Source organism: Pituophis catenifer, unplaced genomic scaffold, assembly GCF_029215685.1.
Source record: "Pituophis catenifer annectens isolate HBS135680 unplaced genomic scaffold, rPitCat1.0.hap2 SCAF_7, whole genome shotgun sequence".
NCBI lineage: Eukaryota > Metazoa > Chordata > Lepidosauria > Squamata > Colubridae > Pituophis > Pituophis catenifer.
This window is the reverse complement of record NW_027256887.1, coordinates 62,592,802-62,610,788: the sequence shown is the minus strand read 5'-3', so window position 1 is coordinate 62,610,788 and position 17,987 is coordinate 62,592,802. Positions and strand designations below refer to the sequence as shown.

General features: G+C 37.6%; 1 protein-coding gene across 1 annotated transcript; it reads left to right on the top strand.

Annotated features, from left to right (window-relative positions):
• Window positions 1-10: 10 nt before the first annotated feature.
• POLR2F (RNA polymerase II, I and III subunit F) lies at window positions 11-7,281 on the top strand. The gene is made up of 5 exons (XM_070946795.1): window positions 11-157; window positions 2,019-2,088; window positions 3,359-3,489; window positions 5,411-5,482; window positions 7,109-7,281. Exons 1-5 carry the CDS (start codon window positions 138-140, stop codon window positions 7,197-7,199), a joined length of 384 nt encoding a protein of 127 aa, XP_070802896.1. The 5' UTR covers window positions 11-137; the 3' UTR covers window positions 7,200-7,281.
• Window positions 7,282-17,987: the final 10,706 nt, after the last annotated feature.

Below are 17,987 nucleotides of genomic sequence, written 5' to 3'. Positions count from 1 at the left end.
GCGCGTGAGTTTGTTTGCTTTTTTTCCCCCTTTTGCTTCCTTGCCGGTGGACTCTTCGCGTCTCCCGTCAGGCCGCTCTGTTTGTGGTGGGGATTGGTATCGTTGAGGGTCTGTACTGAACGAGGGAAGGCCTCAACATGTCGGACAACGAGGATAAGTAAGCGCGTGAATAAGAAATGCATCTTCTAACCTCTTGCCCCAGTTTGGCGTCTCCTGGGTGTTGGAGCTAAATTCTCATTTCCAGAGCCGGTCCAGGGTGGAAGGAAGGCTCGTTTAGCCAGCCAGCCCGCCTGCCGTTGGGAAAAGAGCCTCCTGGAACCGCTTTAAACCGAGCGGTGAGACGCTGCCCTGGATTCAACTTCAATTCGTGACTTAGAAGAATGTGAATTTTCAGCTATTGATTTTTTCCCCCCTATATTGCTATGATTTCATATTAACACTGTTGATGTTAATAACAATCGCATTGTTATTAAAAGGTGTATCCCGCTTTCACTGTTGAACCAGTCCCAAAGTGATTTTATTTATTGTTTATTTATTGGTTCGATTTATATGCCGCCCTTCTCCGGAGACTCAGGGCGGCTTACAATGCGTTAAGCAATAGCCTTCATACTTTTGTATATAACTGCTTAGTAGGGCTTTCGCCCCCCCCCCCCAGCGGTGTTCTTTTTTATACAAAGTCAGCTTATTGCCCCCACAATCCGGGTCCTCATTTTACCTACCTCGAAAGGATGAAAGGCTGAGTCAATCTTGAGCCTGGTGAGATTCGAACTTGCAGTAATTGCAGGCAGCTGGTGTTACTTAACAGCACTTTAGTCTGCTGCGCCACCAAAGCATGCTAGACCAGTGATGATGACCTGGCTGAGTCTCATGGTTAAGGAGAAATTTGAACCCAAGTCCGACTTAGACTTAACTCAGATAATTGTACCACACTGATTTTTCCAAAGAACTTTTTAACTGGCATGGCATATTCCTTCTCTGCTCATCGCTGAAACTGGAGAGTAATTACAGTGTCTCCCACCCGTATATAAATTTGGATCTGACTAAAGCTGTCTGGTGTCTAGCATGCTTTATTCTGAGAAGCTAAATGACTCACACTTTTAGTATGTGCCCTTCAGGATGTGGCAGTTGAAATACAGTTAAAGTCAAGAATCCTTTGTTTTATAATTTCATTTGTTCTTCTTTAGTGTCAATCACCGGTCAAAGAGGAATTGGGATACAACTAGCCAAATCAGACTTTTTTAAAAAATATACTAATATGTGTATTTTAATTTAAGTGTATGCTTTTGCTCAAACAGTTTATCCTGACCTGATGGACAGAATTTGATAATAGAATGCATTTTCTACATTATGTACAATATGTTAAATAGCAACAGTCATGCCAATGGGTTCCCAAACTCATGTATGATTTGACCCTAAATTCCTTAGAATTTAGAAGGAATCAGTACTTTGTAGTAATCTCTGAAGTTGCAAATTTGGAAAGCCTAATAGCTAGCTGTTGCTTAGTTACCATCACAGAGTACATTCAGGGAACAGAATAGATTCCAAATTCATGCTTATTGATTTAATGACCTTTAAAAAATCAAGAATGTTTCTTTTTTCTGGCTTGCGCCACAGAATTTGAAAGAAGAGCAAGTTAATTTTCTCCAGCCTAAAGACCTTTAAAAAATCAAGAATGTTTCTTTTTTCTGGCTTGTGCCACAGAATTTGAAAGAAGAGCAAGTTAATTTTCTCCAGCCTAAAGACAAACCTGTTCCCTTTCTGACTTCTCTGTGATCCATTCACAGCCTGATCTATAAACCTGGGATTTCCTAGTGATCTTCCTTCCACATATGAATCAAGTCCAGTCCTACATTGTTTTTGTCACGATAGCTAATTTAGGTGTTGACAGCAACTGTGACATTTAGCTTGTAGTGATTGTAGAAACATACTTTAGGGTTTTGCTAGAAAATTGCCCATAAAATATTATGGGCAATTATATATATATATTTAAATATATAAAAATATATTTCTCCTATTAGTTTTGATGGAGATGATTTTGATGATGTGGAAGAAGATGAAGGACTTGATGATCTAGAAAATGTTGAGGAGGTAAGTGACTTTAGCTTGTGATATGCTAAAACAGCCTTAAATCTGGTGAGTGATTTGAAATAGGAAAATGTTATATTTTATGAGTGAAATAGCTTCTAGATGTATTAGATTTCAACTTCTGTCATTCTTAGCTGGCAAAATGAATACTTTTGGAAGGCTGTATTTATGTATTATTAAGGTATAAAGGAATATAGAGGTGATTTTAGGGAACTTATGAAAGGGTCACTTAAAAGGAGAAAGAAGGATCAAACTATTAAAGAGGGACTTTGCGAAAAGGTTACACCAGTCCTTAGAGCCATGATGGCAAACCTATGGCATGGGTGCCACAGATGGCACGTGGAGCCAAATCAGTGGGCACGCGAGCTCAGCTCTGGCATGCATGCGTGCACCAGCCAGCTGATTTTCGGGCCTTCTGGGCGTACCAGAAGTCAGGAAACACACTGTTTCCGGCTTCCGGAGGGCCTCAGGAGGCGGGGAGGCCGTTTTTGCCCTTCCCAGGCTCCTAGAAAGGCTCTGGAGCCTGGGGAGAGCGAAAAACGGGCCTACCGGGCCCACCGTGCCATCGCTTGCCAAAAGTGGGGAGAGCACGGGGGGAGGGGGCGGGACGCATAGAATTATGGATGTGGGCACATGTGTGTGTGACCCCACCGCGCTCCCCCCGCTTTTGGCACGTGATGGCAAAAAGGTTAGCCATCACTGCCTTAGAGAGAAGCATGAGAAACAAACTCAAAATAACCTCCCCATGATTTTGTTTAGTATAAGATGGGATAGAGAGAAATTTGGATAAATTTTCAAGAATTATGTCAGTCCTTTGAGGTAGGCCAGGTCAAGAAACTGAATTCCAGGAATACTCTTTATCATAGTAAGGCAAAATAATAGAATTTGAACGTTTTTGCATAGTGCTCTCTTATGTACCTCAAAGTCTGTTCTATATTGTTTTACCCAAAGCATACATTTTGTTTCTTTGACTAGAAGCTAAGGACAAAGAATAGGATATAAATTTATACTGGTAACCTAGATCTGTAAAGTCCCAAAGCTTAAGTGGTATAAAATGTGAACTTTAGAAAATGGGTTAAAAATATATGAATTCATAAGTTGGTGTCTGTTTTACATTTTATCACTATGGATCAGGTACCTTTACTAATAGCATTCTTGTCGTAGAACCTTATTTAATATTTTCCATTCATATTCTCAGTTTCAATTGCATGACTGCTCAGATGACAGGGCATACAGCTGTGTGTGTTTACATTTGCTTTGTATTATTCCATAGGAGGGTCAGGAAAATGTGGAAATCTTGCCATCTGGAGAGCGACAACAAGCAAATCAGAAGCGGATCACTACTCCTTACATGACCAAATATGAGCGGGCCAGAGTTCTTGGTACCCGCGCCCTACAGATAGCGTAAATATAGATATACATTTATTTAGTTATTTGCCTTTTTATACCAATTATTGTCTGAAGGCTTTTCCAGCTTTCCGCTGTATATCTCCGATGTATAATTCTACTTTGCCATAGTTATAGCTCTCTGGCAGAGCATGTATTTAAGTTATTAATGAGATATCATTAAAAATAGGACACTTATTCTAAATATTATATGCATGGCTTTCAGAGTTCATATACAGAGAAATATATGAATAATGGGAGGAGAAGGCTGCTAACAGAATATTCTATCCCTCATTCAAGAATTGGGCAGTAAGAGAAGGGACAACTTTTAAGATCATCATCATCTTTTAACGACCCCATAATCCCTTGCAGGGTGGAGTCTGGGCAACTGAATGGAGCTAGCAGAGTGTTGCCTGGCCATATGCCCTTCCTGTTGCCAATGCGGAGTTTTGTTCAGCAGATATATTCTCATTGTGCCCAGAAAGAGAAATATCTGCCTCTACCTAGGATTGAACCCACAGCCTCCTGATTGTGAGGCGAGAGCTCCACCCCTAGGCCACCACACCACTCCTAAGGGACAACTTCAAGATGAGCAACTGAAAACAGAGGTCCATAAATAGGTTTGCATTTTTGGGGGTTACACAATGTCTTTCAGATTAAATCTTTTCCCCATTTCCCCACTGAGAGCATATGCACCAAATACAAATTCCTTGTGTGTCCACTTGGCCAATAAAGAAGTCTAGTCTAGTCTAGTCTATTTTGAAAGTGTTAGACAGGAAAATTTTACTTTTCTTTGTGGAAAACAAAATATTTAGAAGAATTAGCCATTAAAGACAGACAGACATGTTTCATTATCCAATATGTTCCCAATATTGGTCCTTGAAGGAATGTAGTGCTCTTGAGCTTATTTGAAGCATCTTACTGGAGGTTTAACAAACCAAAACTTTACAGGGGGCCTCATTTATCAACTGCACAATCAGTGACCATTCAAAATTTGATGGCACTGAAAAAGTAGATTTATGATGAGTTCTCAAACTTAATGTCACAGCATCCCTGCAATCATGTGATTGCAATTTAGATGCTTGACAACCAGTTTGCATTTATGATGGTCACCATCTTCTGGCCACATGATCGACATTTGCTACCTTCATAGCTGGCTTCCAATAAATTCAGAGAAGCTGGCAGTAAGTTGCAAATTGCAGTCATGTAACATCTCACTTAATGGCCATGGGTGATTTATTTAATGACCATATCCAGAACTGATGTAACTCTGTATGGTCACTTGAAGTTTCACTTTAGAACTATGTCACTTAATGATGGAGTGGCTGGTCCCAATTTTAGTCAGTAAGTGAGGACAAGCGGCTGGTTATTCTTTATTTCAGTAGAAATCACATGATAGTTACTTTGATAAGCCAATGGAGATTGGTTTGCTAGAGGTGAATAACAATAATGTCCATGTGAAAGAATTTAGTCTCTCCTACTTTTATTTCTGTATTTTATTTTGTTTTATGCCCAAAATAGAAACCCCATCTCCCCCACCACCACTTCTGTATGCAATTTAAAAGTATAATTCATGTGAACATTTTATTATTGAAGTATATCCAACAAATAAAGAGCCAGTTTGTGCATAAGGTACCAGGCTAGAAATCGGGCCACTTTCTCTCAGCCCTAGGAAGCAGGCAGTGGCAAACTATTTCTGAAAACCATTGCCAAGAAGTCTGACTCAAAGGTACACACACACCCAGCTCTAAAATGAAAATCTTTAAAATGTCAGAAAGCAGAGATTATAGCATAGGTTCTCAAGAGTAAAACTCCAGGCAAATTACAAGTTTGACAGGAAACCAAATGATATATCTTATTCTCATCTAACTTGATAACTTTTAATATCCACTGTTTACTCCAGTTGCAGTAAAAGTTCTTAAATCTTTTCCCCCCTCAGGATGTGTGCCCCAGTAATGGTAGAGCTTGAAGGAGAAAGAGATCCCTTGCTGATTGCAATGAAAGAACTGAAGTAAGTTGAGAAGTTTTATCCATGTGCAGGTGTGCATAAACTGTTCCCTCTCTAATTAGATTTGGACATTCTGCTTTAAGGCAGGAGGGGGTTGTATGGTGAACATGCTAGTTTCACTCTTCCCGTTCTTCTAGTTGTCCTTAAGATCAAGAGAATTTTTTGCAGCCTGAAATCTTGCCTACATGTATTGGTTCCACATTCAATTTAAAATGATTTGTTAGGACATGATTTACTATATATAGTAAATATTTATTGCTACATATGTTTGTCCTACAACTTATGACAAAAAGACAATTATTGGGGGAGGAGAGAGCTATTTAATTTTATGTACATATAAAATATCTGAATTAATTTCTGCTGTCCAACAAGAGACACTTACATAGAATGATCCATTTTGTAGGTGCCTTTACTTTTCTATGTAGAGGTAATAGTATTGTTTTGAATAGGAATAAAATACTAATTATAAAAATAATAGTATTTTTATAATTTATTTTTGTCACATTTTCAGTACCATAATTTTCCCAGGTGCGTTAATTAAAAGTGTTAAAATAGTTTATGATTTAGTCCCTGCCATCTTTGTTTTTTTTTTTCCATAGAAGTATAGTCACAGTAGAAGATTTCCTTTTTCTTAGCATTGAAACATTTCAGACTGTTATTTTGAGATTCAGGACTTAAATAGATAATAATTTGGTTTCTCTTTTTTTTTATATAAGCGTCATTGGTTAGAGAGCTCTAATGTCAGATTTTATATTATGTAGAAACTAAAAAAGTGACAGTAAGCTGGACTGTTACAATGCGCTTGAGATTCAGGAGTTCCCATTATAAAAAGAAATACAAAAGGCTATTTTTTTTTCTCTTCATATTTGGCTCACATTGTGCACATAATGCAGGATTTTTACATTATTTAATAGAAAGACGTTTGTAAACCCAAACATTAATGTAACTAAACTTGTTTTAATGTTTACTTGAACTATGTGAAGCTGTAACTGGTACCCCATTACAAAATCATAATGTGAGAATTTTCCTGAAAAATTCTATTCTGATTGTGGCTTCAGGACCATTCTGTTGAACTCCTGTAACTTTAAAAAAAATATTTTTGTGTTTTTACTTTTCATGTATTGCAAGATTATAAACTTGATGTCCTGGAGAAATTCCAGGCTGGCTAATTACATTGTTGACCTAAAAAGTCTTATTTAGATTAAACTGGATTTAAATTTCTTTCCTTTAGGTTCCAAGTTGTTCAGTTTGCCAAAAGTTTTTAATAGTTTAAAACTCAGAGCATTTCTTTGGTTTATGGCATTACACTATATGAACACTTTATACACAATAAAACAATATGCGTATTAGAAAGGGTCATTTATGTGATCCCAGCTTGGTCTTTCTATAGTGCAGTTGCCTCCCTGTCTCTTAGGAAAGTTCTTTGGAAAATTAAGATTCAGAAGTCCTACATTCAGATTATTTCCTGCTTATTTTTAAGATGTGGGAAGGAACAGTTAATTATTTTCTGTGGGTGAATTTTTAGATTTGGGTTTGGAGGCTTTCAAATATTTTATTACACTACTGGAGTCTCGCTGAATACCAACAATTTAGTGTCCTTGACTATGAATGTCTCTTTCCTTCCTCCAGAGCTCGGAAGATTCCTATAATTATCCGCAGGTATTTGCCGGATGGAAGTTATGAAGACTGGGGTGTAGATGAACTAATTATCACAGATTAAATCTCTTCCATGCTCCAACTCCAACTTTTATGGAAATATATATATATATATATATTGTGTAAATAAATACCAAATCCCCCTATTAATGTCTTGGATGTTTCCTTTTTATATAAAATAAGGCTAAAGAAAACCAGCAGTCTGTCTTGCTCTCTTTCTTTCTCTCTTTTTAGTGCTTTTATAGCTCAGTCTTCCATTGTCTTGAAGACCCAGTAGGTTTAATTCTGCTGTTGTTTTTGCCAAGCCAAGGAAGGTACTTGCCTTAAATGCTATAAATGCAAACTAGAAAGGTGGCGCAGGAGAAGCTTCCTCAGTGTTGTATCTAATCATCATGTTATGCGCAAGTGATTTTAAAGTGATCCTGCAGCTGCCAAACTTCCAGATGCCCTTTAAAGACAACTGAAAGACCCCTTTGCCTTCGACCTACGCTTTTTTCCAGGGGCCTGTAGTAGAGGAGGCATTTCTGTTGCTTGCTACCAAACAGACATGCCTTTGTGCCCAGGAACAAGTTGCCTTGGAAACCCCCAATTTCCCCTCTGATCAAGGCTGGCTCTCTGGGCTTCTCAGGAGTATCACAGAGCAACTCTCATCAAATCTTCCATTGTTCCTTTTCCTGCCCTGACTTCTTATCAATCAACAGGATCCCCTTACAGTGGGCTGTTCTACAGCAAAAAAGCATAGTTGCCTTGATGAGCTATCTAGCAAGAGTCAGCTTGACATCTGTAATCTATGCTTTATGGTACCTATATCTCACTGCATTTCTTTCCCACCCTATCTGGCATAGCCTGACTGTAAGTGCATGCTCATATTGTGAAGAACAACACGATCCCTAAAACATCAGGAAAAGAACTTTAATAAGCGAACTGTATTGCAAAATAAGCTTCCAAATCCACTGTGTCACTCAAATGGTAAAAGAATATTTTAAAAGTACTTTTGCAATGAGAAACATTTATGTTTCTAAAGAAATCTTTATTTTCTGTAACAAACTTTTTTGGGGGGAGCTTTATAGAACAAATCAGTAAGGGTATTTTAACATAATCTACAAAGGCTTTGTAAACATCATTCCTGTAAGTCAGAGGTCCCAACCCCTGGTCCAAATCCAAGTCCATGGTCCACTGGGAACTGAGCTGCACAAGCAATGGGTGAGCAGGCAGAGCTCCATTTTGTGTAAACAGTGGACGCATACGCAAAACCATTCCCTTCCCCACCCCGCTGATGCTGCCAGTCGGCAGAGCCGGAAAAATTGGGGACCGCTGCTATAAGTTGCATTTAATGCACGTTGTCCAAAAAGGTTTGCTTAAAATGCAGATTGCCTTGCTTTCGGCTCTTGATACAAACTTAATGCATACTTTCTTAAAGTGTAATTTCTTTGAATTCCACTTCTTTTTAAAAAATATAACTCTTGGTTTGTGTATGCAACATTCAATCCTGTAGCTTTGTTTCAGATGTGGGGTTTGGGGAGAGAAAGTAAAGCTAACCAGACTCTGAAGAAAGATTCCTGCTGGAATATCCAGATTTGCTCCTACTGTGGCAAAATTCTTTTATAATTCTACTTTATGCCCAGGAGTTGCTACTGGAAGGGTACATCAGACTTGCCCCAGATCTGAGATGTTTTTCCAGGGAAGCTTGTGAAATTAGGGCAAAGGCTGTAGACATCCTAGGGCTTCAAGTTACGTATTCTCTCTCCCCGCCCCCATTTTATTTATATACAAACACATATATGCAAATTAAATTTATATTTGGAAATAGTGAGTTTTTTAAGGGAGTCACAGAAATAATGTGACAATGTAACAGAATGCAACTACTCAACAGACAAAGGCACTGAAACCGAAAGGAATGTTGCATTTGCTCACAGCAACGATGCCAATAATAGGTTAATTTGCAGAGTTATAACTTACAAATCTCCTTGGCCTCCCCACTCCCTCTGGCGTTTAATCACGTTTGTGTGATGAAATTTCAGTAATGAAATGTGTCTTTGTGTGATCGTTTTGGCATCCACAATGGAGCGCAGGAGTTGTTCTCCTGGTCCCCTTTTTCAAAAAAAAGCTTCTTTGTTTTAATACTCTCCCTTCCCTATCCCCCTTCCTCAACCCTTGCATCTACATCAGATACAATTAAAAGGATAGCAAAAGGCTCTAGGCCAACTCCCACCAGACTGGTAGGGGGATGTGCAGTCCCTTTGTGCCCAGCATGGTAGCTGGTAAATGCTGGATCCTACTTTTGTTCTTAAAACAGAAACAGGGCAATTGGCATTAACTCCTGCATTTTATTGGCTAAGAAAGCACATCACCTCTTCTTAATCAGCTTTCCTTCTGAGGATGCGCATAGGAAGCACTTGAAGTAAGCTGGAAAGATTTACTTTTCTCCCTTGTGTGTGGTTTCTTTAGCTGTGGCAATCTCCCTATTGGCAATAGGTCATATATTTCCAGTTTTAACCGTGCTTCCCTATTACAAAAGTTCTTTTGGCTATCCCTCCCAACTTTGCCAACGAGTTTTCTCATTAGCTTTTTCTTTATTTTCAATGAGCTTCCTCCAAATAGGGCATCCTCCGGATGTGTGAAATCCCAACTCAGAATTTTCAACAAAGGCTATGCCAACTGAGCAATTTTGGATACTGACACACCTACTTTGGGGAGGACACAAGGGTGAAAAAGATCACGCATCTTTGGCTTTGCTTGAATATCCAAAAGGCAGCTGTTTTATTTTGCAGTTGTCAGATGTAAATGCCTTATTCTCTAATGTGTAAATAGTATATGAACGGGGTATCAGGGGTTAACTTATTCTTCACTTCTTAATGTATTCATAATTCACCACTCCCATATCTAGCTCCACCCATTGTATATATAAGGAGCTGTATGCACCCACTTCCTTGCTTCTATCTGTGAATATTCAGTGAATATAGAATGCCTAATGTAAATAAAAGAAGATATATTTAAACCTTTAACTCTTGCTAAATTTATTGAGTCTGATCCTGAAAATATTGCAACAAGCTGGTAGCAGAGGATGGTTAATTGACTCAATAAATACTTAAAAATGTCTAAGAAAGATAGGCCCAACACCAGGGCATACAGCAAAGAAATGGAAACAGAACAAGAAATAATCAACGAATCCACAAACGCGATTTCGAGAGAATCCGAAGAATACACCACTGAAAACGAAGAAATAATAGATGAAAATGATGATCAGGAGGAAATCGAAATAGAGAATAACGAACTCAGGTCAGAGATATTAAAACTATTGAAGAGCCAGAAGAATGATGAAAGCCTCATCGCGAACCTCCAAGATATGCTGAAGAACAGCGGAGCAGCGAGAGAGAAGTACATCACTAATGAAAAATCAAAAGACCCAAAAATAGTGAGTGATATGACTGCAGAAAAAATTGTTGTGAAGAAGAAAAACGGTGATCCCGCGCGAAATTTTGAATGGCAGCCATCTTGGTTTCAACAGACCTCCAGGGTGAGCGAAGCAGAGCCAATCAGAAAACTCAATTCAAAATTTCTGGCGCGAAAAACATTATCAGACAACGAAAACGAAAAAGAAGATTCAAACACCTCAGAAGAATCAGAATCAGAAAGTGAAGGTGATTCAACAAACAATCAAATAAAATCAGCAATGAAAACGCTTTTTGCTGCATTTGGGCCAAAACTAAGAATTACTAAAAAGCTAACGAAGAAGCGAACGAGCAAGCCAATGCCTCAAGACCTGCCCGCTCCCATCCTGACTACGAGAGCGCCGACGCCCGAACCCAGAGAGCCCTGCCGATACCGCCCCACGCCACAGACCGAAGCAAGCACCAACGCACTCAAAAGAAGAGGAAGAGCAGCCGCCATCGTCAGGACTCCCAAGATCGAGTCAGAGACCGATTCGTCTGAGGAGAAGCAGAACGAGCGAGCCGCAACGAGGAGAACCTCTCACGACGACTCCAGGGAAGAAATGGACAACGCGCATGCGCAAGACTACACAGACGATCCGGGAAGACATGAATTGACGAGAAGACCATGCAGGCTCGTTGCGAGCATCCCCACGCCGTTTTGTAACTTTCTGCATTTACGAGACCACGGACTACCTCAGGTTGTAAGTAATGGAACTAATAATGTCGGAAATTTACCCAGTGACTTCCCAAAGCTAAGGATAGATGGCATTAATTTACAAGAATGGTATCAGCAGCTCCAGGTTGTCTTTATGAAGGAAAACTTACTGTTTTTTATCACTAGTCCCCCAAAAAGACCTTGGACTCTAAAAATAGACTGTTTACACCATAGAGCATTTTTCTTATTAATATCTAGTGTATCTCCTGCAATGTATCACAGCATTAAGCAAAATCTGACTGTTTCAGAAATTATTCAATGCATGTTCAATTTGTTTCACAGTGACAGTGTAGCTACCACCACAAGGATGTCTAAAGATTTCTTTTCATCTAGGATAAAACCAGGGGTTTCCATAAGTGAGCACTTAATATCTTTAAACAAAATAAGAGCTGAACTGCATTTAAGGGGGGAGGTGATTTCAGACCAAACAATGAAAAGTGTTATTATCAACTCACTTGATCCATCATGGGACAATTATATGTCACATTTAGACACAATCAATCTAGGATACTTATCCATAGAAAGTCTATCCAATAAATTAATAGCAGAAGACAATTCAAGAAGGGATCGTTCTAACAAACACATAGAACACAAACCATATAGGAAAGTAGCTTTCCAAGAAAAATATAATGAAACATTTAAATGTCGTAACTGTGGATCCAGGGAACACAATAGAAGAGATTGCCCCAAAACTTCAAAAGAAAGACATAGGTCTGAATATAGAAACAAATACAATTATAGACAGTCTTCCATGGATAGACATAGATATAGAAGCCCACCAAATTACAAAGAGAATAGAGGGGGCAGAGATAATTCAAAGGATAGAAAATCTGGTTCACTGAATGGATTAAATAAACAAGACAACACTAACATACAGCAGAATGAGAACAACAATTGGCTTATTGATTCTGGAGCAACTAATCACACCACTAATAACAAAAATATATTGTCTTCATTTGTAGAAGATAAATTTGTAATAAAGGTAGCTAACCAAGAAAAGGTTCAAGTATTAGGTAGAGGGAATGTAACCTTGCCTGGTCTAGGAAAAATAGAGGGGGTATTGCTAATACCTGAAATACCTCATAACATACTAAGTGCCATAAAACTAAGTAGAGATTCTGATATTAACATTGTTTTTTCTAAAGGAAAGGCGACTTTGGAGAAAAATAAAATAGATATAGGCACTGTGATGATTAAAGGGGGCCTACCTTATCTGATAACAAAGGAAAAATGGTTGCATAACATTGATTCAAATATGGAAGATTGTATTGAAGTAGATGATGGAAACATTAGCAACAGTGACAATGATGAATGTAAAATATCTCATGATCACAAAGATGCACACAATGAAAAAAAACCAAAAATAGGTAAGCCAATTCATGATGAGTGTGCTCACATCTTACATAGGAAGTTAGGACATGCCAGTTTTCCTGTAGTACAAAAAATGACTGAACACGCAGAAGGTGTCAAAATAAAAAATTGTGAAAACTATTTGGAATGCTCAGTATGTAAATCCACAAAACTAAAAACTAGCCCCAGGCCAAGAAAATCTACTAGATCAACCAACAAAATTTTTGATTTAGTACACATGGACTTAGTTGGTCCACTAACTCCATCAATCACTTATAGAAAACGTTACTTCTTGACCATAGTAGACGATTATAGCCGCTATGGATTTGTTTATACATTAAAACACAAAGATGAAACCTTTCAAAAATTTAAAGAATTTTATAAACGCATAGAAACACAACACAATATCAAAATAAAACAAATCATGACAGATAGGGGATGTGAATTCATGTCTAAAGAATTCTCCCAATGGTTAAAGGACAGAGGAATGTTACATTACACATCTAGTCCATTTTCTGCGTTCCAGAACGGGATTGTAGAGAGAAAGAACTCAACATTACAAACCATGATTAGATGCACATTGGAAGATGCTGGCTTAAGCAAACAATTCTGGTCAGAAGCCCTACATTATTCCAATTACACACAGAATAGAACCTGGTCCAGCATTGTAAATAAGACACCATATGAAGTGATATATAATAGGAAACCAAAATTGGCACACATGCACATATTCGGAGTCACTGCAGACGTACACATACCTAAGCAATTAAGAAGAAAGGGAGAGAACGTGTCCAGAAGACTCAGATTTATGGGATATGAGACAGGCACTAAAGGGTACAGATTCATTGATAATAATAACAAATTTATAGTCTCCAGAACAGCTGTGTTCCATGAACAGGCCAACTGGTCTAAAATACATCTTAATGAAATATTTCCAAGTAACAACAAAGATACAAAATCTCAAGAGAAAGGGACTATAGAAAAGCAAAATATCAACAAATATAAAAACAAAAACAAAACATGGATAAATAGCCAACACAAAATAAAGACAGACACACTAACAAAAAAGGAAGCAAGATATTTGCATGATAACAATAGTAAACCTGAAAAAACAATTAGAAACACCAGAAATCAGATGCCTAATAAATACAAGGATTATATAATGCATATGGATGGTGAGTCAACGACACCTAATACATATGAGGAAGTGTTAAAGCTCCCTCGTAAAGAAAAGGAAAAATGGGAATTAGCAATGAAAAAAGAGATGGAAAGCTTACAAGGATTAAATGTATTTACACCTGCAGTTGCACCAAAAGATAAAACAATTATTGGTACCAGGTGGATATATAAAATTAAGAACTTAGAGGGAGGCAATACCCTATACAAAGCTAGACTAGTTGCACAAGGTTATGCACAGAAATATCTGGAGGACTATACTGACACGTATTCCCCCACAGTAAGAACTGAGAGTGTCAAAACAGCTCTAGTGGTAGCATCAGCACTCAATCTCGATGTATTCCAATATGACATACAGACTGCGTATCTATACGCAAAACTAGATAAGGAAATATATGTAAGAGCACCTCACAGTCAATACACAAACAAGAATGAGACTTGGTTGTTAAACAAGAGTTTATACGGGTTAAAACAATCTGGTAAACGATGGTATGATTGTTTAGTAAAAGTACTTAAAACCATGGACTTCAATGCCACCACTGCTGATAACTGTTTCTTTGTCAAAAAGGGTGATGATTACATAGAATTTGTATTGATCTATGTGGATGACATTTTATACATAGGAAAACATAAAGAGAGAAGAGAAACTTTTGTGACTAAGCTAAGTGAACATTTCTCATTGAAATCTTTAGGCAAAGTAAACAAATATCTTGGTGTTCAAATTAATAAGACTAAAAGAGGATTCAAACTTACTCAGAGAGATAAGATCATAGAGCTCTTAAACAAATGCAATCTAAGTGATGCCAAACCTTGTGATACTCCTATGCAGACTGATTTTCTAAGAAATGCTGATGAATCATCCCCTGAATTTAAAGATAACTCATTTTATAGATCAGTCATAGGTTCACTTCTTTATATATCTAATTGGACAAGACCAGATATCGCTTTACCCCTCAATTTATTATCCAGACATGTCAGCAAGCCAACAATGTACCACTGGGAAGCTGTTAAAAGAATATTAAGATATCTGAAAAATACACTAGACTTTTGTTTAATGTTGGAACCTAACGATAATAAAGAACCAAAGCTTACATGTTACGCAGATGCGGACTGGGCTGGAGACACCTCATGTAGAAAAAGCACATCTGGTTATATATTCCTCTTAAATGACTGTCCAGTTTACTGGTACACTGGTAAACAAGAATTAGTGGCCACTTCAACGACAGAAGCAGAATATGTTTGTTTATCTAAAGCTGCAAATAACCTTGTATGGTTTAATGATTTGATTTCAGATGTTTGGAAAAAAACTGCTTTGCCTTTTGTTATGCATGAAGACAATAAGGCAGCTATTGAAATATCTAGATCTGACGCCATTGGACAAAGGTCCAGACACATAGATATAAAATTTAAACATGTGAGACAATTATCTCAGGATGGATTTATTAAAGCGGTGCATTGTGAAACTTCAGAACAATTAGCTGACATATTGACAAAACCTTTACCTTCTAAGCAGCATAAATACTTAACTTCTAAGTTGTGTGTTTTGTACTGTCCTGAATCTGAATGTAATTGGTGTTGCATAACGAATCGGCATTTAGAGGGGGATTTGTCAGATGTAAATGCCTTATTCTCTAATGTGTAAATAGTATATGAACGGGGTATCAGGGGTTAACTTATTCTTCACTTCTTAATGTATTCATAATTCACCACTCCCATATCTAGCTCCACCCATTGTATATATAAGGAGCTGTATGCACCCACTTCCTTGCTTCTATCTGTGAATATTCAGTGAATATAGAATGCCTAATGTAAATAAAAGAAGATATATTTAAACCTTTAACTCTTGCTAAATTTATTGAGTCTGATCCTGAAAATATTGCAACAGCAGTATTGCATCAAAACCCAGAACTCTGGTAGGGTTTTTTTTTCTAAAGGGAAATTTGTAGAACAAGAGAAGGCCTTTTGAGTGGTGGTATCCCCTCTTTGAACTACTGCCTCCATGATTTTCAACTTGTGCAAATGCTGGGATCATTTCTCCTTTGTGTATAAACTTACTGTTTGCACAGATGTTTCAAAACTTTAAAATGGAGTCCAACGTTCTTGCTTTGGTTTTTGTTTTTTTAACAGTTGTTTCATTATTTCATAGTATTAGTAGCTTTTTTTTTTTACTGTTTTTGCCTTTCCTATATACCTTTCATCCTCAGCAGCCTTAAGATGTATGGAGTTCAATCCCAGAATTCTCCCAGTCAGCATGGGTGTCATGCTTTATAATTTAGATAATTATTTAAACATGCTTTCATGCTTAAATAATGATCTACCATCAAAAGTTTTTGCAAGAATAAAACTTTGCAAAGCAAGCTTCACACTTTTCTGCGAATCAGTTCTCTTTTATTGGATATAAAAATGTCCATATAAATGAAGTTTTCTCATTCCAGAATGCAAGACACAGAATAATGAGTTTAAGTTATAGGAAGACAGATGCCTTATCTATTGATAAGAACAGTTCAACAATGGAACATGCTATCTAAGAAAGTGGACTGCTCTTCATTGAATATATTCAAATTCGGACTGGCAACCATCTGACTAGAATTTAATTGGATTCCTTCACAGGAGGGCCCATGCACCCTCTTCCAGTTCTGATTCTATGCTTCTAGTCTTTAGGATTTGTAGTAAGAGGCGTGAAGAAACAAGCTAGGGCTATTCTGATCTAAAATGAAGTATATCTTGTTGATTCATTGGTCAGCTGAAGAAAGGCATTGATCTTATCACTTTCCTATTAACTTCCTCTTGTTACTCTCCTTTACCTAGGAAAGTTCAACTCAGATTGCTTAGTGATCATTGAGTCATCTGGTTAAATGACTTCTAGTGCCATGGCAAACATATAGCACAAGTTGCCAATTTTGGGGAATTTAAAGCATTTGGCCAGACATTTAAACAGAGGCCTAGAGCCAAAGAGTTCCATCAGAGTCAAAGGAGATAATGTCAAGCCAAATGCATAACCCGCCCACCATTACATTTTTCATGTGCCCCCACGCAGAATAAGTCAAAAGATACCCTGGTATGCAAAATATGGCAGTTTCTGAATTTTAAGTACCATCTTGGCTACATATCTGCTTTTTCTGACATTGCAACCCTTTGGTTTTGGTATGATATTTCAGGCTGAAAAATGTATCATTTATTCATAATCTTAGGAATCTTGTGGAATGAAACAAAGTTGAAGGAGTGGACGAAAGTTGTTCCTCCTGATTGTTAAGCACCTACCTCAGAAATCAGGAAGGATCAGTTGGTTTCAGGGATGGGAAACTTGAAAGTCCATTTTTGTAATTCCCAATAAAAATGGGATATGTAGTGTAGAAATATTTTTTTTGCTGCCTGATGAAGAAGGCACACACTTTCTCTCAAGTAAAGCATTGCAAATCAAGTGGGATGGTAAACTGGATGGATAAATTGAATTAGAATGGTATTATTCTGATCTCACTTTTAAAATATATTTAGAATTTAAAATTACATAGTCAACCTGCTCGGCTGCATCACAAAAAGGACCCCTCGTTAATGTGATGCAGCTGATTTATAGAATGTATGCCACAAAAGGATTACATACAATTCTTTTAGAATAGACTTATCAATTACAGTTATCCTTGGAAATTAAGAGGCAGCTGACTTTAGAAAAGCAAATGTAATGAAAGAGCTAGAAAAGATGACAAGGTGCTTGTGAACATCCCAATTGGGTTTAACAGACAACCATGGAACTGGAAAAATACAGTAAAAAGTATGCTTGGAATGTTTAACTGGAAAGACCAACAATCCTCATCTGGTCCATTGCTGAGTGAAAAAAGTGAGAATTGTAGTTCTGACTAGGTGTGAAAAAACAGGTTGATCTGTTAACAATGCACAGGGAGAAATCTATGGGCAAGAAGGTTATATGCAGTATACTAGGTTCTTTCTTTGTCTTCTCAGCCAATTTTGGAGGGGCATGAGGCAGAGCATAGATCAAAATAGGAAACACACATTGACATACATAGCTAAAACATTTTAAGTTTATTACTCCATACATTTGATGCAAAGTTAATGATGCTAGGACAGCTTAAGTTTGTAGCATTGGGGACAGGAAAAGATGTGCTACTTGCATAAATAAGGGTGCATAGCAGTTAATAGATTATAAGAGATACAGCCATAC

What these genes read in the sequence shown, in the direction of transcription:
- POLR2F (XM_070946795.1), top strand. Translation starts at nt 138, where the DNA reads ATGTCGGACAACGAGGATAA. An exon ending in ATGTCGGACAACGAGGATAA is followed by an intron (nt 158 to 2,018) that starts GTAAGCGCGTGA and finishes TTCTCCTATTAG; the next exon opens with TTTTGATGGAGATGATTTTG. An exon ending in ATCTAGAAAATGTTGAGGAG is followed by an intron (nt 2,089 to 3,358) that starts GTAAGTGACTTT and finishes ATTATTCCATAG; the next exon opens with GAGGGTCAGGAAAATGTGGA.